The sequence below is a fragment of the Corvus brachyrhynchos genome, unplaced genomic scaffold (genome assembly GCF_000691975.1).
Source record: "Corvus brachyrhynchos isolate BGI_N302 unplaced genomic scaffold, ASM69197v1 scaffold99, whole genome shotgun sequence".
Taxonomy (NCBI): Eukaryota; Metazoa; Chordata; class Aves; order Passeriformes; family Corvidae; genus Corvus; species Corvus brachyrhynchos.
Genome location: NW_008239778.1, coordinates 1,523,807 through 1,547,883, shown reverse-complemented (window position 1 = coordinate 1,547,883; position 24,077 = coordinate 1,523,807). Strand labels below are relative to the sequence as shown.

The 24,077-nt window shown below is 50.1% G+C and overlaps 1 protein-coding gene across 2 annotated transcripts in view; it reads right to left on the bottom strand.

Annotated features, from left to right (window-relative positions):
• Positions 1 to 2,100: 2,100 nt before the first annotated feature.
• The window catches only part of AP2B1 (adaptor related protein complex 2 beta 1 subunit), a 74,826-nt gene continuing 52,849 nt past the window's right edge, over positions 2,101 to 24,077 (bottom strand). Inside the window, exons 17-21 of one of the 2 annotated variants that reach the window (XM_008640363.2) lie at positions 22,766 to 22,895; positions 14,361 to 14,445; positions 13,551 to 13,637; positions 5,391 to 5,545; positions 2,101 to 4,359 (exon numbers count right to left, since the gene is read on the bottom strand). In XM_008640363.2, the coding sequence (XP_008638585.1) occupies positions 4,285 to 4,359; positions 5,391 to 5,545; positions 13,551 to 13,637; positions 14,361 to 14,445; positions 22,766 to 22,895 (532 nt within the window). In that variant the 3' untranslated portion in view covers positions 2,101 to 4,284. The remainder of the gene's footprint in view (positions 4,360 to 5,390; positions 5,546 to 13,550; positions 13,638 to 14,360; positions 14,446 to 22,765; positions 22,896 to 24,077) is intronic. The other variant, XM_008640365.2, reaches the window with a different exon arrangement.

Here is a 24,077-nt window from a genome sequence, read left to right as displayed (position 1 = left end):
CGGCCGGGCCCCCCCCAGCCTCGTCAGCACCTTTGGCTGGGAAAAAACATCATCTCCGCGGGCTCTTCTCCAGGGTGAGGAGGGGGTGCGAGTGGAAACACAATGCCACATCCTTCCTGGTGGACAAAGGACGCCAGACACAGCCCCACGGCTGGGGGGGACAAATGTGGGACAGCCTTTGTGCCACCCTGGCATCAGCACCAGGCAAAGGGGGTCACAGCCCCTTCGCCGTGCCCCACGTTACAGCCGTGCTGGCAGAGATCTGGGGGTTATTTCCCTGCAGAGCTGCCCGATGGTCGCAGCAGGGGAATATTTATGCGTCCCTGGGGTTATTACCAGCTCTAGATGCTGCTTCCCTTCCCCACATGGCCACAAAGCAGTCCCGAGCCCTGGAATGTTTCGGGGAGAGCGCAGGGATCAGGCTGTACATGAACTCTCCTGCACAATTCAGGCTCCAGCCTCGGGGCTATTTTTAGCAGTTCCCTCCGAGATGCTCTTCAGTTGCAGTTTGATGTGTGAAATTTAATATACGAGGAGCCGGGGGGAGGGGAGTGGGGCTGGATCTCAGCACATCCCTGCTGGCTGGGAGGTTTATCCCAGTCTCAGTGACAGGGGTCCAAGGCAAACCTAAAATCATCCATCCAAGAGCTCCCCTGTCCTGGTGTGCAGGTGGCAGCAGGAGACAGGCAGAGCTGGTGGCTTGGGGGGGCTGTGGTTAGCTCCTGCCTCAGCCAGATCCAAAATCCTCACCTGAATCCCTGCCTCTGCCCACACCCCATCATGGGTCAGGGACCTGCTGTCGCTGGCACGGAGCAGGATGGGTGTGAGGCCAGTGGGAGCAGCAGGGATTTTAGGGAACCCACCCAGCCCAGCAGGATTTGCCCCAGCTCCAGCCAGAGCAGCAAGGACCAACTCAGGAGGTCCCTGTGCCACAGCGTGGGCCTCAGGAACAGGGAAGGCTGTGGGGACCAATCCCCCTGGCAGTTCCCAGCTCAGGGAGCAGCATCTGTGTCCCCTGAGCCCCGTGGGTGACGCTACTGACGAAGCAAACCCAGCCCCCAAGGCACAGCACGGCCCGGGGTTGGTGACAGGGCACGAGTGTGGCTGCAAACCCACAGCAGCAGCAGCAGCAAAGACCGGTTTCTTCTCGAGGGGCCTCTGGCAGAACAGGGAGGGAGGAAGAAACCTTTCCCTTTGCCACAGGACATGAAGAGACAGCAGCTGACAGGGCAGAGCCCTGAGCATCTCTGTTCCCGTTGGGCCAAATGCAGCTCCAGGCTCACCCCCAGCAGGGAATGATGATCACTTCCCATCCCAGGCACACCAGGGGTGCATGAAGGGACATGACAGCCAGATCAGTGACCCCAAACCAGCCTGTCACTGTCACTTGACACATGCACCCCCTTCTAACACAAAACCATCCCAGTGTAGGGCAACACGGGGTGATCTGGTACCTGCCCTCCACAGAGGGTGGAACTTCCCAAAAATCCAAGTGCTGCTAAACCAAGATTGGGCAGGGTAAGGGAAAAAGTTACCCTGCTCCAGAGCAACACTCCCCTAACCTGCTGCTTGTTCTGTTACATTTCTGGCCACTTTGGGGCTGCCTGAGCTTGCCTCTGCCCTGCTACAGAGGTTTTGCAGCCCAACCCACCTTGCTTGAGATGGGACCAGTGATGGCAAAGCCCTCTGGAAAACAACAGCACCAGTGCAGAGAGATCCAAACACATCAGTGACTCCCAGGATTTTATCATTTCACCTCAGGGAAAACAGGTCATGCTACACACACAGCCCACCTGGGGCCCCAAAAGGGCTAAACGGGAACATCCATCTTCTGCTCCTCATCCGAGTGTCCCTGCTGCCCTTTGAGATGAGGAGAAGCAGCTGTTGGAGGACCAGGGAAACTTGCTGCTTCCTCCCCCTGCAAACCCCAAATTTGGGGGGGGGTCTGTGCTGTAGTGGAAAAAGAAGCCTGGTGAGCAAACAGCCTTGCTCCCACCAAATCCAGCTTTCAGCCTGCTGCTCCCATGGGCAGAGCCAGCATCAGGGGAATGGCTCCTCTCCTCCTCTCCCCATTCCCACAGAGCCACACGCAGCCAGAGCCTCATGGAAATGAGTTTATTGACACGGAGGGCAGAGAAAGCCTGAAGAGCAACACGAACGGCCAACACTCGAACGAGCAGGGGCGGAGGGAACGGCACCGACGAGCCCCGGCTCTGCCCCGGGGTGAGACACCCACCCGGAAAGCTGGGAAGGAATCTGGCAAGAGAAGAGGGTGCTCAGCAACCCCTCCCCACGTCGAAGCTACGCTCTCCTCCCTGCCCCGACACAGCATCGCGCTCAGTGCCACCACTGGTGCTTCCTTAATTGCTCTGTTAATGATTTTTACACTACACCCGCAGGGCTTGGAGCAAATCACCTCCCAGCACACGTGGGCAGGGCTCAAGGGCTGGGTTGCTCCAGCTCTGCCCCACTTTTTTCCCCCCAGCCAGAGCACAGGGGTTCCTACACAGGGACACCACCTTCCTCAGGGTCGTGCAGCTCCTGGGCCCTGCTGGAGTTTCTCCCAGGACACTGTGACCTTTTCCCAGCACTGGTTTCTTGGCTGCAGTCAGTGCCAAAGCCCTGATGAACGATCTCCCACCGTGAAACATTTATTGACTTGGAAAGCGGCATCCAAAAGGACGACATGGGGGTTGCTACAGGCAGGAGCTTTGTTAGCTGGGGAGGAGATGTCCAAGCATGCTGGGGAGGGAGAAGCTGTTCTGGATTGGGGCTTGGATGAAGCAGGAGAAGCTAAGGATGGAGCAGGGACATGCAAGAGGCTTTGCTTTCACTGCTGTTGCTGCAGCTCTGAGTGGTTGCAGTAGGACGAGTCCGCAGCAATGGACTGGAAGGGAAACAATCCTGGCCCTAAGGGACAGGTCGGAAAAGAGGGGCCAGGGCATGGGGCTGCTTGGGACAGGGACTCAGAGCAGGAACCTGGCTGGCTCTGGGTCATCACTGTGACTCTGGGCACAAAGAGTGGAGCTGCCAACGGGAGAAACGCTTCCATGACCTGCTCCACTCAGCCCAGCTGGAAGCTGAATGCCCCGGGCAGGCAGGGAGCAAACGCTGCCAAGCCCAAACCATCTCCCACCATGCCCCAGCCTGGGTTTTGGGGGACAGCATGGGAATAGGGAGAGCCACTCTGCTCCCCTGGCATCCTGGGGCACTGCCAGCAGCGGCCCCTCTCTGTAGGGGCCTCGCTGACACCTGCAGGGAAGTGGCATTGCCACATTTGGATGTGCCACCATGAGCCTGGGAACTGCCAGGGCCAGCGCTGCAAGAGGGGGGCACAGCTCAGGGATGGCTGAGAAGGCAGCTTGGCCACAGCAGGCACGGAAAGAAGGGAAGGAAGAGGGGCTGCAGATGGGTGAGGATGAAGAGACCACACCTGGAGCTCTGGCACGAGCCTTTTGCTCTAAGAACAGGGCTCATTTCCTTCATTTCATCCACTGCTGCCCTGTTACCCAGGCCTGCAGCTCCTCCCCACACAAAAGCAGCCTCACTCCTCAAATCAGCAGCTCATGAGCCAGGGAGATGGCTGGAGTGAGAACACCATCAAAGCAGTGCGAGTCTGCCAGCACAAGACTAATAAAAACCCCTCTTTAGGGCTCCATCCCCCTCCTCAGACCCAACTGATGGCTCTGTTCCTAATTCCCCGAGGCCGTGCTCACCCTGTTAAGAGCCCAACAGGGCTCCCAAGACTTCCTTGGAATCACCTTCCCTTTAAGCCAATTACAATAGAAAAACTCAAAAAAAAAAGAAAGTATAAAAATATAAAATAAAGTGCAGTGTTAGGTTTTCGACACTTTTGCCTTGTTTTAATGAGCGGACGGGTGGTTTTTGCTCGGTGTTTTTGTGTTTTTCCAATGAGCAGTTATTTTACAAAATCGAAACTACACCTAAAGCCATTTAGAAAACACTCAACATTGGCACAAAATGGAGAGAAGCCCACGAGAACGGAGGAGTGAGGGACGAGGGGGACATGGGAGTAGTTTGAAGCAGTGGTTAGAAACTCCATGTACGCTAAAAATACCAAAGGGGTTTGTTCCCTATCATCGTTAGCACGTGGATACTAATTGCTACCTTGTTTAATCAGTGCCTTTGACTGAAATCCTACACATGAATACAGCTGCTTCCAGTTACGAGTGCTTTTCCCCCCGCGCTGGCGGTGAAGGAGGATCTGGGGACCCCTTTTTTCCCCCCTCCTTCTGCAGGGTGAGGCACAGGCTCAATCTCCTGTTAGTTTTTCAAGATGGCATCGTAGGCCTGGTAGATGTACTGGGACACTTCTGGAGCTCGGCATTTCAGGGAGAGCTGTGGAGAGGAGAGGAGAGGTTACTGTTGGGGCAAAGGGAGGCAGGAGCTTCCTGCCATGTCCACAAAGGCAGCTGGGAATGGGTTGGACATGGCTGATGACAATCACACAAAGTATTTCTCCTGCTTTCTACATCACCAACCCCAAACTGCCCTTTCAGAGCTTGCTGCAAGCAGGAGGAGGAAAACAAAAGCAAACTCCCACTGTGGGGTTCCCAAATTCCTCAGCAAACGTAGGTGGCCCCACAGGCAGGAAGAAAGGGGACATGGTCCCAAACTGAGACAAGGGACCTGTGCTTGTCCTCAAGCTGTACATCACAGCACTAAACCCCAGGGCTTCTAAGGATCTGCTGCTCAGTCCTGATGGACACAGACTTGGCTGTCACTCCTCTCTAAAGCAAAGATCAGGCTGAGACCAGGCTTGCAGCATCAAACCTTGTGCAAACACTTTAAATCACCTTCCAACGCTCACATTCACCCTGCCGCTCCCCAGACCACAGACTTCTCTTGCAACTCCTGGCACAGCTTCCAACAGGAGATAAATCCTCTAATACCAGAGACACACAGGTCCCTCAGAAGGGCAGTGAAGTCACAGAGAAGAGTCACAGGGGTACATGAGGCAGGACAGAGAGCACCTTCCCACCAGCCACGGGTTGATGCCAGCACAGGGCCACAGCCAGCCGGGAACACGGCGGGGCATAAATTTCTTTTTGTCTATAAGAGGGGGAAGGGCAGCCTGGCAATGCTTCCTTGCTAATATCTCTTGGCTTTATCTCTGGGTAACCTTGGCAAGTCGCTGCTCGTTGCTGGCGGGCATTGTCCCAGCTCACTGGTGACAGAGCAGGGGAATTCTGCTGTTCCTCACTCCTCCCGTGTTAGGCATTGCTAACCACCCCCAGCCAAATTAACAGCACCTCCCTCAAAGGAGAGGGAGCAGGGAAGGAGGAAGAGCAGGGAGGAACAGCTTGGTGTGTGGGGTGAGGCAGCAGGAGCCCAGGCTGTGCCATGCCCTCTGCTCCCTGGCACCTCACCGTGTAGTTGGGGTTCCCGGGCTGGATGCGCAGCTCAGCCAGGATCCAGATGCCATTGGTGAGCTTCAGGGACTGGTAGAGCATGTCCTGCCCCTCCACGTTCCTCTTGGCAATGGTGTAGACGTTGTTGTTCTGCAGTTTGCTGGAGACAGTGTCTTCAGAGGGGAAGGGAGAAAAAAACACATCTGTTAGTTCAGATCCATCATCTGCAGAGACAGGAGAGCCCAGAGGAGCATTCCCAGGATGCAAGAGCACAGGGAAACGCTGGCTCCTTCCCTGGGGAAAGGAGCACACAAGGAGAAAAAAATTCTGGTTCTCTCCATGGACCCACCTCATTCCTTTCAGGCTGTGGTCTCTTGGTGAGAATTTACCCATTTTACAGGGCTCTCACTTACTGCTCTGGGTCACTCAAGACTTGATCAAGGTGAGATTTTCAGAGGGGAAGAGGACTTTGCTTTATCTACAACCCCCAAGCAGCTGTAGGCAGCCCAAAAAAGTCAAAAGGTGAAGGTGGAAAAGAGCAAAGATCACAGCCTGAGGCTTGCTCAGGTTCTGAGGTCCTGTCTCAACCATGAGAGCTCCCTTCTACTTCCCTCACACACAGACACTTCTGGCCAAATCAGTGTCCTACAAGGTAGTAAAAATCCTTTCCCTTTTTTAAAAAGCAAGTACTTTAAAGGGTAAGCCCCCCCCCCCCGACTCTGTCTCTAGACATCACAGGGCTGTGGTACAGCTTTAACACACAGCCTGACCTCAGTCCTGGCAGCTGAGGTGTGATTTCACCTGCACGCCTGGGTGGGTGGTGTTGTCACACACATTATTTCCAAGGAACTTCTCAAGGAGACCAGAGCAGAGGCAAATACACAGAACACCAGGACCCAAACCAGCAGCCCTTGGATGCCAAGGGGTGTCTCAGTACAAAGCAAAGCAAGTATCAGGCTGTGGATGCCTGTTAAGGGGCACAGTCACACTTTGGGTGGAAGATTCCACACCTGATAAGCATCACTGGCAAATTCCCACTGCTGGTGCCCAACAGGAGAAATTTAACTCCCTGCTGGGGCAGGTGGAACACTTGATCTGTGCTGGGTCATTCAGAGCAGGTTGAGCACTACTGACAAAAAATGAGGGAGAGAAACAGCCTTAAACCAACTTGCAAAGAAAGCCCAGAGACTGGAAATGTGGGATCCATGTCAAGGAGCACAGGGAGCAGGACAGCAGCAGGGAGGCAGCAGGAAGTGACCCTGCAGCTCTGATCCATCCCTGCACCTACAGACACAGAGATCCACCAGTGCTGGATTTGAGAATGGACACCAGTGTGTGCTGGTGCACAGAGGGATTAGAGAGAGGACAGCAGAGCCTGTTCATGCACCAGGCAATGGTGGGAGGAGGAAACAAAGGGCCCTACAGATCCAGCCCCTGATGCAGACACTTGGATCCACTGCCTCTCCCCAGGGCAGCCCGGACCCTTTGCTGCACTCCTTTGCTCCCCAGGCTTCAGAGCAGCTCTCTGCAGGTCGAGGATGGTTCAGGCATCCAGCTACCCAGACACACTCAGATTTAGGTTTCCTCTCTTCCCCAGTTACTATGGAAACTGGCAGATATATGTAACTAATGAGATCTTTTGCTTAAAACCCCTCATTCCCTGTCTCCTCCTCCCACCCATACTCCTCCTCTCCACAACAAACTCAGCCAGACTTAGGAAATGGCCAGTGCAGAGAGGTCCCCTGCTCACAGGGAGCATGGCTGCGATTAATCCATGCTGCAAGGACATCACCCACCAGGAAGGAAACCCCAATTCCCAGATCCTCATGCTCCCAAGCCAGCAACAGCAGCCTCCAGGCCTTTGGGAAGGCACAGTGTCCAACACAGGCACTGGCTCAGAGAGCACATCCTTGTCTGGTATTAAATGGGATTTTGTTTGCCCAATTTTGACAGGCTGTGGTTAAATCTCAGTCCTCTGGATGTGTATCCTGAAGGTGGAACTACTGGCAAGGACTTTCTCCAGCAACCCTGACACCTGCCACAGCAATTTCCCCTCTGCTGGGAGATGCTGTCAGAGTAAAGGCATTCCCTGAGGAGCAGGGATGCAGGATTGGAATGAGAAGCTGCAATTTTGGCAGCTGTGAGGCTGCTACCCCATTACAGGGTGAGATGGCAGAGCAGGGGAGCTGTGTTTGGGGAGCTCAGCAGGTGAGCAGCTGAGAGCAGCTGCTCTTACGCCAGAATCTTTGTGCAATGGCTCGTCTTGCAATGGAAACATCCCCAGCCTCTGGTGAGGGGCAGATTTCTGAGCAGGAACGTGCTTGTAGGGGGATACAGGGAGGGAAAGTGAGGCAGGGCAACCCCTAGGAAAGCCTATTTTCTGCTTCCCTGACCTTAGTTACCCTCTGAAGAGCACAAAAAGGCCCACCAAAAGATGCTCTGGGTCATCCCGACACCCAGAGCAATGGTGAGCAGGCTGGAGCTGACGTTTGGCTTGCTCCTGCCCTCTCTCCCAGCACAGATTTGGGGCCTGGTGAGAGCTGACCCCCTCTCCCCCCAGGTAGCAGCTCCCATCCCTCCTGTGCTCTGGAGTATCAGCAATTTGGATTTTGGAGATCATCAGAGTTGCTAAGCAACAGTAGCAGGCTGTGGCTGGCTGAAGGCAGGACCGCTAATGCCATGTGACAGCACAGCCTTTAAAAATAAATAAATAAAATAAATAAAATAAACCCAGGCAGATCTTGCTGGGAGCAGGGAGCTGAGCCCGGGCACCCAGAGCCCAGGGAGGCAGGAGCAGGGCTCAGTGACTCTGGGGACTGGGGACTCTGCAAACCAGAGCACTCAAGTCCTTCAGCAAAGCAGCACAAGCCACACCTGGCCTTGCACAGCGACTTTCTTCGATCTCAAGGTTTATTCTCAGAACCCTCCTGAAGCACAAGGGAAGGGCACAGGGAGGTTTGGCCATCAGTGAGGCCAGGGAAGCCTCTGACATCAGCCCAGCTTTCAGGGCTGGTTCCTTTGGTTTGTTTTCCTTGTATTTTCCTCTCTAAACAGAATTCTTTACTTCACTCCCACAACCAAACAGTGCACATGGAAACACGGGCACACAGGGAAAGTCGTCTCCTCCTCTGCACTGAAGTGACCCAGTACTTTTTAACAGCATTTTTCTCCTGGGTAAAGCAAAGGATGTGCTTAAATCTTCTGCACACCAGCTTAAGAACTTCACATCTGAACTCAGAGAGCCAAGATCAGCACCTGGGCTTTGCATGAAGGACAGGCACAACTCAATGCACCTTTTCTGAGCTTTGTGGCAATCAGAAAGTAAAATTTTATGCCTATATTTTATGTTGTGGTAGCTGAGAACATCCCTGTGCCATTTCTAGCAGCACCTGAATGGTTCTGAGCATCCAGCCAAGAACTGCATTCAAATCCCAAGGGCAGATTCTGATCCAGTGGGGAGGCACCTGGGGCAATGTTATGACAGTACCTTCATTTCCAAGACATGGAATATGCACCAGTTCTGTAATTTATTCGACTATGAGGTACAAGATTTGCACATACAGAAAAAGCCAACATACCAGGCAAGCTTGTGTATGATTGTCCCCCAGCTTGTTTCATTAAAAAAATCCGATTTCTCTTTGTTCTGGCATTAGCAAATTACTTGGGGGAGAAAAACAAAGTGACCACTGCATACCAATAAAGCCATGTTCAACTCTAATCACAAAAGCTGCTGTTTCACACCAAACTGTGGGCCACTAATAAGCAAATAAACCCAAAATTCCTGTGCTGAACAACACAGCAACTGACTGAGTGCCATTAAACGGGAGGCAATCTCCATGTGCAAGTCAGCGCATCCTCTTTCACTCTGTGGGTTTGGGTAAGCAGTGTTTAGGAAAAAGAAAAACATTTAGCTCATCTGATTTGCATACCCTAATGTAGTGATCCTTTAGAATTTAGTCAAACTTAGCATGTTGAAAAAAAAAACCCAGTGTAAACAAGGCAAACTGAGCTTTAGTGCACACTCAGTTACGGGGGAAACCTCAGTTGCACCAGCAGCACCCAGAATATTTGAGCTGTAACAGTTAAGGAATCTATTTTCATGCACTAGATTCTTGTGTTTTCATTTAAAATCCCCCAAATCAATTAATTTAGCACTGGATTCATGAGACATGAGAATGCTGGGCTATAACCATGACCTTGTGTTTTCATTATTTCTGAATGAGGTTTTCTCCAGGGAACTATCCCAACCTCTTCCTAAGAGGCTGAAGCATGAAACAGCTCTAATGAATTCAAGATGTGCAGGGCATCCTAAGCACACCTTGGCCCCATGACACAGCTCCAGAGAAACTTGTTCCTCCACATCCACAGAGCTGCAGCCCCCAGGAACAGCCTCAGGCCAGGTCCATCTATGACTGCTGGGAACCTGAGCCCCCCAAACCCAGAATGAAGCACTCATCTCCCCCTGACTCACTGGGAATGGTGGGAATACCTTCAAAGGTCCAGGATTTGCTTCTTTTGGAAGCAAAGATGGTACAGACACAGATCAGACCACTTAAGGGTACCTGCTCCTCATCCCACAGCATGGCACCTTATCCTTGGCTTCACTTGCCAAGCTCTGGGCTACCTGCAGCAGCCAAGACTCTCTGGTTGTTCTGTGCACTGTTTTGGGGTGAGCTGCCAGGGACAGGAGGTTTTTTTGCCATCCATGCGAGCCACCAAAGCTCAAATCAATCCTATTTAGCTTGCCTTGTGGGCACAGGATGGATCTTTTACCTACAAAGGCCTGCGAGCACAGACTCCCACAGAAGCTTCTGAGCTGCCTGCCTGTGTTTATCTCCTTTTTGTTTGAAGGAAGAAAAGCAATAACCTGGGGAGAAGTCTGCAGTTTGCACAGGAGGTGCTGTGAGGTGACTGTTGCACGGTGACAAACAGCTCTGGCCGTACAAGAAACTCACAAGCTGCTTTTTTGATAGATAAAATCCCAGCCCCCAACAAACCCCTGTTCCAAGGTAACTCACTTCAGAGCCAGTTCCACCCAGGGGCTCACAGCAGCATCTTGGCTCTTTCCTGCTCTTCTCCAGCCTCTCCCTCTCCTCATTTCTTACACCTCCCAGGCACATCCCAACCTCTTGGTTGCACACAGCTACTGTCACATCAAATTAAACATCAGCTTCTTCATCACGCCTCTTTGCCATTCACTCTTGTAATACCCCAGTTCCAAATCCCTGTGTACTCCTCATTTTCACCTTCATTTCCTTGTTTTTCACCTCCTTGATTAATCCTGTCTCGGCCCAGACACTTTCTAGAAAGCCTCAAGTGGGTCCCCCTGCCTGCATCTTCCTTGCAGCATCTCCCAAGTCTCCTGCCTTTAAAAGCTAAATAGGGACTATGTGCTGGGTGTTTAGAGAAAAAGAAATTCCAATTTCAGTTTCTCCACTGAGGAAGAGCTGCATGCCCTGCTTGGCTGCTCTGTAGGGCCTCCAGGATGTCAGCACTAAACTTCAGCCCCACTGAAACACAGCAAAGATGTGAGAACTCGGGAAAGCAAAGGCTGTTTGCAGCTGGGAGAAGGAAAAGCTGGGAGAAGGAAAGCCAGGGATCACATTCCTGACCAGCCTCCCCCAGCACAGCTGCTCCACACAGCTCCAAGTGGCTGCTGGAGCTGTGTTAGGGCACAGCACTGGGAGCAGAGGTATTTTTAGCTCCAGCTCCATCGCGTCACTGGGCTGGGATCAGTGAGGCTGAGGCATGAATGGTGTCCCTGAGCACTCACCACCGGGTGGGTGGGCCCAACCTAGGAATGAATGACTGATCCCAGCAGATCCCAGCAGGGATAAGGACTGGGGATAACGACTCACTCTGTGGAGCCAGGGTGCTCCGGAGCTGTTCCCTGTGCTGGAAGGTTGCACAAACCCAGCGTCTCCCCAGGTTTGGTGAGGAGCTGCTGGAATCTGCAGGGTTTTGTACAGCTCAGCCACGAGGGCATTGCAAAGCTGCAATGAACACCACAACCACTGACAGCCCAAATCGAGAGCTTTATTGTGGTTACACATCTCCTACAGGAGAGTCTTTGGAACAGGAACCAGCCCTTCCTCCACAAGGATCAAGTTTCTAAGGATTTTATATCCAGACTTGCTCTTCTTAGAAGAAAGGAGGTGTCTTAAGCCTATTTTCACTGGATTTAAACAATCAAGATTGTGAATCTTGAAAAATTATCACCCTGCTGAGGCACATGGCCAGGCACACACCCTTGCTCTGGTGTAAACTAGAAATAAGATGGATTCAGCTCCTGCCAGATTTCATCCAGCCCACTCTGCCTCTGCCCTGCTGTGTCTCACTTGCCAGGCTGTGAGAAGTCACCACCCCTGAGGATGCTGGAATCCCAGCACTCCATGGGTTTTGGATTTGGCTGACCCTTCTGCAGGCAAGGCTTGTTGCCCTTAGGACAGTCTGAGCTAGAGGAGGTTACCGCCTGTAATCAAGGTGAGCAGGCTGAGTCAGGGTTGCACTGGTAGATTAAAAACCAAGGGACTAAGGCAAGCACACAAGATTTTCCTGATTTTCCCTCCTGCAAGCTCTTGGCCAGCTCCATGCCCAAGCCCAGGTGGTCAAGGAAGAGTTGCAAGAGGGAGGAGGTGTCAGCAGTGGAAACACAGAAACAGAAGCCTCGGTGGATGGAAGTGTTTGGAATCTGTTTATGAGGCGTGACCCACTTTCTGCAATGCACAAGCCAAAGAAGCTGGCAGGTCCTGGCAGATCCTGGCAGATCCTGCACTGCCCTGAGCATCCTAGGCTGCAGATCCCACTGCAGAGGAACTGCCTGGTGTTCCCTCCTCTCCCTAAGAGCTGGTAACTCGTTCTCCTCTGAGCATCCCAGGCCTGGGTGAGCAGTCTGGCCCTGAGCTGGCAAACCCTCTTGGAATGGGGAGCATTCTGTCACTCCAAGTTTCATAACATTTTCTTCCAGAGGGAGGAGGGGGCCAGGCCAGGCTGCAGGACTGCCAATCTTCCCAGCCATCCTCCTCTCTCTTTCCCAACCCTGTCCCCTGCTAGCCAGCACCTCAACACCAAACTGAGCAGCTTCCAGTGTTTCTGGTTGGAGACAAAGAGGCAGGGCAGAAGGCACCAGCAGCAGCAGCAGCTCTGCAGTGCAGGGGGAGAGGCGATGCCAAGCTCGGTCAGGAGCAGAGGGAGGACTGGGGAAGGCACAGAGGTTGTTCTCGTTTGAAACCCCACAGTGAAATCAAGTCATAAGGTCCAACAGCTGCTATTTTCTCCCCTCCTCTTGTGTGCTCTATCCTTTATATTCCAAAACAGTCATAATTATGAGTACAAAGAGACCCGTGGTTTCTGTCTGCTATTGAAGCATGAGGGTGTTCATTGTGTAATAGCAGGCATGAGAGAATAAAAAGGTTACAGGGTTGGTAATCAATAGGGACACTTCTTTCATCTGTGAAACAGAGCAGCTTTTGGTAGAATCACCTGGCTCCTGTCCAGAACCTCTTGAACAGGAGCAGAGCTGCTACGCTGGTCCCATTCCATTCTTTTACACTCCCCTTATCCTTCAGCAGTAGTAAGGTCACACGTACAAGATGCTCACAGAGGCAACTCCTTGGCCAAACAAACTGAACAGGACCAAACACCATCGAAATGCATCAATATCTCAGCTAACAACAGACCCTTCCCATATGGCCTGTCCTCCCAACACCCTGCAGTGTCTGGAGGGTCGACCTTCCATGACAGAAAGAGGAAAGAAGCTGCCAAAAGGTGAAGTGAGTGGCCCAGCGTGATGCAATAGGGCTGGAACACTTTGTTCAAAACTCACAGCAGCAGGACAGGGCTGCTGAACAGCCCCAACACCGTATTCAGCTCTATTTAAAGAGCAGCTTTGCAGGGAAGCAAAGTATAAAAGGGAAAGCAAGAATACAAGGTCCAGAGTGAAAGGAAGAAATAGATCGGTCAAATCAAAGACTTGGGATTTCAGATGTGCTTTTATGGGGAGCCAGCTGAAGTTTTTGACTGAAACAAGCCCTAGGATCCCAGGCTGCTCTATTCAAAAGTGCAACACTTATCTCTTCATTAGCCACTAGTTTATTTTACTAAGGTGATATTAATAAGGTGATGCTTAATGGCCATGCATCAAAAGTGCTCTCAGCATGGCAGAATGAAGCTACTCACCAGCATTCAGGTGACATTCTTTAATCTGGAACTGAAGCTCATTTTCATTTGGAATATCCTTCCATGTTGCAAGGAAGACTTGGCGCTCTAGAAACAAAAAAAAACCAACCCCATCAGCACTGTGGGATCCTCACAGCATTAATTAACACACCACAGAATGTTTCAAGGTAGACACACAAAAGAGCTTTTGGTAACTTTTTGCCCTGCTGGGGTTAGATCCAGGATTTACTCCTACAACAACCTCAGTCTCTTTGTAAAAGCAGCAAAGCTTTGATGATTTTGGCCTCCCCCAAAAGAGAGACAGTCTTTGCCATATGAGCTGTTTACAAGCCAAGAACATGCAGGATTTGATGAGAAGGAAGGAGATCCACACATTTAGGATTATGTTAGTGAAAGCTGCTTTTCAAGCAACTTCCAGCCAATTCAAACAAAAATTTAATAAAGGTGACTAGGAATACACAAATTCCAGTGAAAATGGTATGGGGGCAAATCCTAGACCCATTCAAGTGAACCAACCCCTCAAAAAACCCCAGAACTACAACAACCCCAACCCAAACAAATACAAAAAAGATCAGCTTTGAAGAAAACAGATTTTTTTGTCAGACAGAGAGAATCAGAGGAAGGGACTTGGGTCCTGGCAGCTACTGGAGCTGGAGGACAACAGGGACAGGCCACCAGAGCAGACTGGCTGAGATGTAATGGCTTGAAGGTCAAGGCACAGGTGAAACTCAGCCAGGAGACTGCACCCAGAGGGGCCCTGGGAGCACAGCCTGGCTGAAGGAGGCTGACCACACACCTCCAAGCACTCACCCATTTTGCCATCCTCTACGAAAAGCACGTTGAGAGGGATTAGGCAGCTGAAGTAAAAGACATCAATGTTGTTTTTCACAGCCACCTGTTACAGAAGAAATGGGGAGGTTAAAGAGTCTCTCTCAGCTGGAAATCCAAAGGGATCACAAGACTTCCCACAGTCTCATCACCCTGGAGGGCTCTCTCTGAGCAGAGGCCAGCTCGGAATGGGAGACTCCCTGGAGGGATGGTACTGAGCTCCTGGGCAGTTTCAGACAAGGACCAGTCCCCTGCTCCATTTTCACTAAAAGCTGCTCAATCTTCTCCTGTGAGCCTTTCACTGCACTGCTTCAGAGCCAATTCCACCCAGGAGCTCACAGCAGCATCCTGGCTCTTTCCTGCTCTTCTCCAGCCTCTCCCTCTCCTCATTTCTTACAGGTACATCCCAACCTCTTGGTTGCACACACCTGCTATCACGTCTGTCACACTGCACATCAGCTTCTTCACCACCCCTCTTTGCCATTCACTCTTGTAATGCCCCAGTTTCAAATCTCTGTGTATTCTTTATTTTCACCTTCATTTCCTTATTTTTCACCTCCTTGATTAATCCTGTCTCGGTCCAGACACTTTCTAGAAAGCCTCAAGTGGGTCCCACTGCCTGCATCTTCCTTGCAGCACCTCCCAAAGCTCCTGCCTTTCCCTCAGTGAAATCTAAATAGGGAATATGTGCAGGGTGTTGATTCCTGGAAGAAGAAAGCCCTGCTACAGAGCAATCAGGTAACAAAAGATCACTTGACAAAAGACTTAATTCTCAGTGTCATTAAACTCCACCAGCCAGGGAGTTTGCCTTTATCTGCTCTGCCTTTATCACACACACTTGCCATGTTCCCCACTAATCTCTGCTAACAGTTTTCCCCAGGCTGAGAGCTGCTGGGACAAGCAGGAACAAACTGGAGGTCTGAGAGGTGCCCTGTCACAACACAGCACAGGAAAAGGCAGCTCTGGGCTTTATTTCCATGCCTCTCGTGCTCTTCCCACGTCAGCCCACACAGTGAGAGTGTCATGGGAGCACAGCTCAGCAGACACCTGCCATTGCCTGCAACGAAGGAATCTTAAGCCTTGAAAGAAAGACCCAGAACTGAAGTTGTTGTGTGGGGATTTTCAGGAGCCATTTGAGCTCCTACATCCTTTGAAAAAGCCCAGAGGGAGTTCTCCAATTTGTCACCCAGCTGAAACACAAACCAGACCATGCTAAACGCTGAGCCAAAGGAATAAATTTGCTGCTACAAAGATTTATGCCAAGACAAACTTCATTGACATTAATAATTACTTATACTGGTGTCCTACTGGGAAAATCTATTGTCCCACAGGGGCGAGTTTAGAAAGACACCCACAAATGTTGGTAAAAACCAGCTGTGGATAGATAAGGAAGGGGAATGATTAGACATGCATGCAAGCCAGAGACAAGTGGAAGGAGATCAAGCTCCCAAACAAACTCTTCTGGCAACTGGGAGGCCCCAGAAGTGCAAAGAACTGCAGAAAGGTAGATGTGACAATCTGTGGTGTTCCTATATTTTGGACATCACTAAAGGTAGCAGCTTAAATTTAATTCCCACAGTGCAAACCAGCTTAAGAAGGGATTAGTCTACAGCCCACTAAAGCCACGTAAATGATGGTGCAAGTGAGGAAAAAACGGGTTGGTTCTCTGTAACAGGGGGTTGTTGCATGCTCCGGTGGCTGGCATCACGCTCACGAGTTGGAGTGTTCAGTGTTTGAACCAGAGGCACCAGAGGGGTAAAAGCAGATTGGTGGGTGGACTTCAGCAATTCACCTCTGCAAAATATGATAAAACACATTGGGAGAGGAGCCAAAAATGCACCTCTGAGTCTGGGAGGGGAGAGCTGGGGGAGGGACAGCAGTGTAGCCATTCCAAATGCTCTGCTTGGATATAAGTCATGGAGATGAGCCAGAAGAGGGAAAATTTAGGCTAAATGTCTGGGAAAACCAATAGTGAGAATTATTAAGCAGCATTAAATTCCTCTGAGGAAGAGAGAAGCTCCAGTGCTTGGACTATTTAAAATCAGCCTTGACAATGCTCTCAGTAAGAGGAACTGTAGCAAAACAACAAAGCATAGCAGGGACTACACTGCACAACCCAAGATCTTCTCCAAGTCTGATTTAATGATTAATTGCCTTGCCTTAGAACAACAGAAATTACTTAGCTACAAAAGCTAATTGTTGTTGCCATACAACAGCAGTTTCTTACAAGAGGGGCTGGAAGGCAGTTCCTTCCCTCCAGTCACGGTTCTAGAGGCACACTCCAAATTAAAATGCGAGCCCTGTCCTGCAGTTATGAGGATGCTATAAAAAGGTATCTGCTGACCTGCTTCTCAACTCTGCAGAAACACACTGAGTAAGCTGCTTTGGCTATCTCTGGAGAGCTACCCAATTAAGATGCTCTGAAGTGCAATTTCTCCCCAGTAAAGAAAAATGAAGCCACATGCCAGCCTTCCTCCCAAACTGCATCACTGGCTTCAGGAATGACATCACGTGTCACCTTGCAAGCAGCTGTAAGCATGCAGGAATCAGCTGTCACAAGTAACTTCTGCACACAGGATGGAAAAAGCTCTCCTTAACCTCTATCATTAGGACATGACTGGGGAGCTCCTCAAAATAAGCTTCCATCATTCACCACCACACCCTTCCCCCAAACAGCCACTGTGATCCACAAGATGTGGTCCATGAAAAGCCACCTGCAGACACCTGGGTGGGGAAACTCACACCAAGAAGAGGTTCCCTGAGTTGGCAACAGCTTCCCAAGGTCACACTCCATGTCAGGAGAATCCAGTGCCACCTGACAGGCTACAAAAGCAGCCATGGGCAGAGAGCAGAACCCCAGCAGCATCTGCAAGGAGCTGAGCAGGTAATAACAGCAACTTGCCACAGAAAATCCAGTGCTCCTCAGGTGGGAACATTGTCCTGAGATGGGCAATGACATTTGCTGTGATAGCAGGAGCTGAGAAGTCTCTCCAGGTTTGACATGCTTGAAAGGAACCTCTGCTTGCATTCAACAAATCCTCCAGTCCAGACTAACTTTGCTCATGGCTCTGCAGCTTTAACCTGCTGACCTGGCCATGAACTATTAAATCTTTAGCTAGACCTTTAGCTTCAGATATTTCAGAGTTAAACCAGAAGCATTTTTAATAAAAATGGCTTTCCATCTGTGATCTTTTAGAGAGAGAGAAAAAAATGTTAGTACCTTGTGGATTTAGTCAAACAGCCTACAAAGCTCTGAGGGACAGAAGTCAAAAGGTGTTAGATTTTTGTGTGATGCTTGACTGTTGAAAAGGTGAGCCCACTAAAAATTGGCGCGGGGTTTCAAATCACTCATGTCTTGTTCGTGATCTGACTAGAGGAAGCAACACCTCTATAAATAACCCCTGGAATGCATTTGCTCACCTTGCAGCATGAGCACTCTTCTGCTGAGCTCTCTTGCAGTCCAGCCCTCTAATAGCTCAAACATGGTATTTTGGGGAAGAGGGACCTCATAAGAACAACATTCAGTTATTTTCCTCAAGAGTGTAGGTTTCTGATGATTTAAATCCCCGACTTGAGCAACAAAATTGACTTTCAAAGTCAAGTCTGAAAGCAACACAGATGCTTTCCATCAGCAGCAAGCACACAACATACCCACTTGGAATCCCATTAGCACCTACACTAAATTAAGGATTTACTTAAGTTGGGTTTTGCTTTAGAGCCTGGTAACAGCCAAACTGTTAAGGCAAGAACAGCTCTCCTCTGCAGAGTCTTTTTTACCTCACAAGGTCATGGCTTGTTCTGTGCCAGGCTGCTGCTCTGCCCCCAGGGAATGCTGCTCCTCCACTTCATTTTCTGTGACAGGTAGGGTTCTCAGGATCCCAGGGATGCTTGCAGCCTCTGCCAGCCGTGTGCTCTCACCCCACAGGGATGAGCCCGGAGCCGGGGCCGGAGCTGTGCACGCACAGCGAGGCTGGGTTACGTCAATGGTCAGGGAACAGAGAGTTACTGGGAGGGTTGTGCTCTCGTGTGCCTTGCTGCACTTCAAGTCCAAAATGTACAATTTATAAATGTGCTGTACCATGTGGCAGACGCGCTCTTAACCCCCAAACCAACAGCTTTCCACAGCCGAGCGAGGAACTGGCCACAGATGCCAAGCTGTGATCCAAGTCCTTAATTCAGAGCGTTCCCAGGAGGGTTCTTTGCTGAAATAAGATTCTCACATGCGGAGACTGTTAAAGAACAACCCAGGCAACAAACCCAGGAAGCATCTTCCCCATCTAGCTACCCACAGGTGTTCTGTGGTGGCTGGTCAGTGATTCTGACACCGCTCACACACGGGCAGATATTGTGTCATTTATCAAGCAGGCTCTGGAGGGTGAACATCTGCTGGCTGGAACTGCTGCTCACAACGATTCCCAGCCTTGTTTTCACAGAGAGCTGGATGTGTGAAATCTGTCTCCAAGTTCTGAGTGCTGTGTTTGTGACCTGAGATACATTAACAGCTCTGATGAATGAGAGCTCCAGCGGGTCTGCACTGCGAGACGCAGGAGCGTGGAGGAGCACAGGTGATGAGTTACAGCAGAGTGGAGACTGGAAGGATGAGCATCATCTACTGCATTAGCAACACTGATATCTCCTCAGCAAAGAAGCTGCACCTTCCTCCTCTGTCTCTACAAAAATGTTTTGCCAAACTCATTTCAAGAAACAAAAGTGTTCTGCACCTCACAGTGCCCTGCAGCAAGTCTGTGTTTCCAAGTGCCCCTTTTCAGGGAGAAATGCAGCTGGCAGATCCTTCCCTTTTCATACTCGGATCATTTTACAGAATTTTTAAAAAAACCCAACCAACTTTGAAAAATTCAAGCTTTTTTCAGCTTCATGCTCTGTAGCTGCAGCAAACAGGGCTGGCAGCTGACAGCAGGTAAAGCTGGGCAATGTGACACACTGATGGTGCATTCTGAATGTGGATCCCAAGAGAGCAGCTCCAGCCCCAGGCACACTTGCTGCTGCTCCAGGAGTGCCTACAGCTTGTTTTCAACTGTACTGTCTGCTGCAAGGGGCTATAGTCTCACAGAAAAGATTATTAGATTTGTGCCATGACAGGCCAGGCCTGAGCTCCGAAACTCTGGCAGCAGGTTGGCTCCACTTCACCCATTTCCAGGATTAGGAGAGCAGTTCTGGTGTGCTCCAATGGGTATTTCAATTTCACAGCATTTCATAGCTGTTAAAATGCCAATTAGGAACAATGGTTCTCTTTAGCATAGAAAGGCTCTCAGCCCAGGCATTTCCTAATTCCAAATTTGACTTGAAGAAGTATCTGGAAAGACTTAATATTCCTCACCAGTGCAAATCCCTGTTTCAGAACCCACCTTCCTCTTTGAGAGCTGAAGGTCTCACACCCGTGGTGGCAAAGATACCTCACCCAACTCACCTCTCCTGCTTGGTATGACCCTAGCAGCCCACATGTCACCAGCAGTATCACCACTGCTTTGACTGTGAAAAGCCAACACTACAGGAGCCAGGGAAACCTGCACAACTCCCAGAAACATCTCCATGGCTGTCAAACACCCAGGAAGGTCAACACAGCCTCTCGCAGACCTTTGGGTGAGGGCTTGCTGTTATTTATTGGTGCCGTGTTCTGCAGAGGGCAGGGAACCACAGCCCCCACAAGCACCAGGCAGCCCCCAAAATGCTGACAAGGCACTGCAAGGGTGTCCCCCATCACAAGTTAGAAGCACACAAATAACTAAGTCAGATTTTCTTTAGCAACAGGCACACTCCAAAGGCAGCTTTTGAATCTGACAGCAGCTTTTGAATCTGACAGAAGTGAAAAAGATGAAGCAGAGAGCAGGGATTGGGGTTTGTTCAGCCCTGCAGTGCTGTGTCCAGTCTAGCTTTACCCTTTGGATAAATCTCTGCTTGACTGGGGGTGAAAGCTGAGTCAACAAGTCAAGAAAATGTTCACGATTACTTTGGGATGCAAGGGAGAAGCCTGGTGTTCAGCATCACGAGATGCAAGGTGACTAGCAAACATAAGACTCTTCAGCTATATTTTACCTAAGTAAGCCTCTGAAAATATCTCAGTCTTCCTCATCTTCTTGCAAAAACGTCTTTTTCGTTACCTTGTCAAATATTTTAGTTTCTCTCCATGATTACAAATGTCAAGATTAAATGAGCTGTACTGGGTGAAAGATTAGAAATGGTAATAAAAATAACCTGAACAAGACATGAATTCATTACTTCTGAAATAGTTGCCTAAGGAATGTACAACTAGTCTTTGAAGTGTCTAATTAACATGACAAAAAGTTGAAAGCTATCAGTTTGGTTACTTCAGGACTTATTTTTCTTGTTACTAAAACCAAAAAACTCCCACCAGAATAGGAGATGAACATAAGGTCCTCAGGTTCAAACCAGCCCTGCATCTGCTTCAATGTTCCCTAGCTGAGGAAAAAAAACACATTAAGTAAATTCAACCTGATGAGTGTTTTGGTTCTTCAATGAATACAGGAACATTTGTATTCCCTACTCCTATATTACACTATAAATTGTTCCCTAAGTAGGTCACCAAAGCGATTTCTGAATGTTTCAAGACAGATCCTTTCCACATGAACCCACAAAACAAAACCAGAGCCTTGGCTGTCAGGGCATTGATAGATCTCCATCAAGCCCACTGCTGTCAAAAAAGTAAGGGGAGTGCTCTTTTTAACTTGGCATCTGCTATCATGATTCAACTCTTTGCAGAGAAATATACTATTACTCCATATGGCAGCTTCCCCAATTGTAAAAGGGCAGCCAACTTCTATGGCAATGAGAGCTTTAGCAAATTAACAACTGAGTCTGGCACTAATGAATGCTCCACTGTCTCAATAGAAAGTAGCTGGAGGTTTCCTCACATGTTTTCTCTTAGCTTTGTTCTAGCAGGAGATGCTACAAGAAACAAACAGTGTTCCGAGCCCTTTAGAGATTTAATAACCCAAATACTTCACTTCCTTCCTGATCAAAGGAAGCAGCAACTTGAGGGTGCCTTGTTGAGAGTCCCCAGTGCTGTGGAGGCTGACTGGGACTGTCACCTCTACATTCCCTTCAGAGCAGGAGGCAGATTTTACCACAGCTGACCCAAATGCAACCTCCCCTTCATGCCCTGGTTGCAGAGGGAATCCAGCTCTTCCAGAGGCTGGAAGGGCCAGCTGTGGAAGACAGGCCATGGAATTCATTCACTGTCTGTGCCCTCCCCCGTCGCATGACTGTGCTTGGAGCCCAAGTGTGGGACTGCTCCTTTGAGTGCCAGAGAAGCTATTTCAAGCTGTTTGCCCAAAGACTCATCAATAAGTCATAAACCCCAGAATGGAAGTCAAAAGAAGGGGGAAAAACAGTTGCTCAGGCAGAATAAATAGTAACTTCCATTGCATTCCCTTCAACTAAAAACAGAATGAGCTGCTTCAAAATATTCCCCTCTATGGGCTTGGTACTCTGCAGGAACCCAACCCAGTTCCCCCCTCCTAGGGACCTGAGGTGAGAGAGAGAGAGCTGCAGTGCAAGTTAACTGCATTTTGGGATACTGGGAAAATCATCCTGGAGGACCCAGAGCAGAGGCAGGAGTCGCTGACCTCCACTCCACAGAGTGGCTGCACATGGCAGCAGTGGGGAAGAAGCTCCTTCCAGGGAGAACTGTCTGCCTGATGGCTTCCAGACCATGGGAGACAGTCTCTGGTCCAAAGCAGAAGGGAACATCTCCCTGGATCTGTCCTGCAGATTGACAGCCCCAATCTGATAAAGAGGCTCCTCCAGGGAGTGCTGTCCCTGCCATGCACCAGCACCATCGTTAATGAAACATTGGCTGCTCACGTCATTTCTCCTCTGCTTTTCCTGGAACAGACTGTTTGCCTTGGATTGAGCTATCTGGGGCAGGGATGTGCCTTTGTGAAGCATCCTGGAATTTAGGAGCACTAGAGACATATTAATCACTCAGAAGTTGCCACCTTTCCTGCAATTCCTTTAATTGCCTCAATTCTTACTGACAGCTGTCTCTGCCTGCTCCACCACAGGCTCTTTCTCTGTTCAGGCCCGTTCCAGTTCTTAAGTCCAGCCAAATCCCATACCCAGTTTACAGAACAGTGTTACAGGAACACAGCCCTTACTCTACACAGATGCAAGCAGCTGGTTTGAGGTGTTTGGAAAGTTACAAAATTCAAGAAGTTTCTGTTTCAGTTTTTCTGGGAGAAGCTAGGAGGAGGATTAAGTTTTGGCCAGACTTGAGGCCCAAATCCGTGAGGTCTGCCTGGTTACATGTGGTATTTTGTGATTAGAATCTTACCACACTGTGCTGGGCCAAACAAACTGGGTTGAGCAGCTGCTGAGCTCCCCCCTGCCCAGAACGAGGCAATCCTTACCTGGAGGTTGTTCAGAGGCTCCATTTTCATGACTGGTCCCAAAGTGTTGAGGGGCAGGGACACATCAATACTTTGGTTTGGCATCAGAGGTGTATGAATGGCCAGGGGGGTGCTTGGGATGACCCCAAAGCTGGGCAAGAGAAAAATAGAGGTGATGAGAGCAGCCCTGCATTGTCCAAAATATGTCCAAAATATCATGTTCCTTTTGTCAAGCACTACCTGGCTCATCTTCCCACTAGCCCTGAGCTGTCCCTGCTGTCACTCCAGGGAGGGAACACTGTTCAAATGAGCAGACAAAGTAGGACAAGGCATGGGAAACTCACTCAGAGTGATCCTGCTGACAAATTCACCATCTTGCCCCAGGGACCAGCTCCTGGGAACTCTCCCATTTCCTGCCTGGCACTGGTCTGTGTGCTGAGCACCAGCCTGCCCAGCAAGCAATGATGTGGACTCAGAGCCAGGTGTTGTTTCTCTCTCCCTGAGCTCCAGAGCACTGCAGGTAGGGTGTATCACACAGTGCATGGCTGCAGCATCCCTGGGAGCTGTGGCAGAGGGAACTGGAGGCAGCACAGAACAAACAGCAGCCAAGGAGAAACATGTGGCTTGGAACAGCACTGCAGAACAAATGAATCAACACACCCAGCTGCCTGGTCCTGAATGACAGCACCTGGCTCAGCTGCTTGGTTGGAGGCTCCTTCACTGGGGATGTGTCCCAGCAATGCTTACTTGCCTGTGCAGTCCAAGGAACATTTAATTCCACAGGCACCTCTGCTTAGCGTGGAGAAGAGGGAAAGCAGCTCACATTTCACACAGCACTCCTGTACCACGGACCAGCTGCTTTCCAAAAGCAGATGGAAGCCCAGATGTTTCGGTGTCCACTCATAAATGCATTTCTCTTTAGCAGAATTCACATCAGCTCAGAGGTCTCAGGGCATTTGCAGGATGGATAGGTGTGTATTTTCATTTTATTCACTAAAAGCCTGATGCTGTCTCTGCACATTTGCCAGCCACATTTATCAGGTTTGTCACTCCTTCAGAAAACAATAATGCCCCATTCTTGGTTCTCCTTAGTTTTCAGCTCTGGGGAGCTGAAATAGGAACATTCCTAGCAAGGGCTTAGCCACACGATTCGCCTTCTGCAGCCGTTTCACCTTGGAGGACACAACCCCTCGTGTTTTCCCTAGGACTCAGAGGAAAACCAAACTTGCAGTTTGTTACTAAGGGGCTGGGCTATTACAGCACACCAGAATTCAGCTTTCTTTTTTTTTTTTTTTTTTTTTATCTTTTATCCCAAAACTCCAGGGAACGTTGT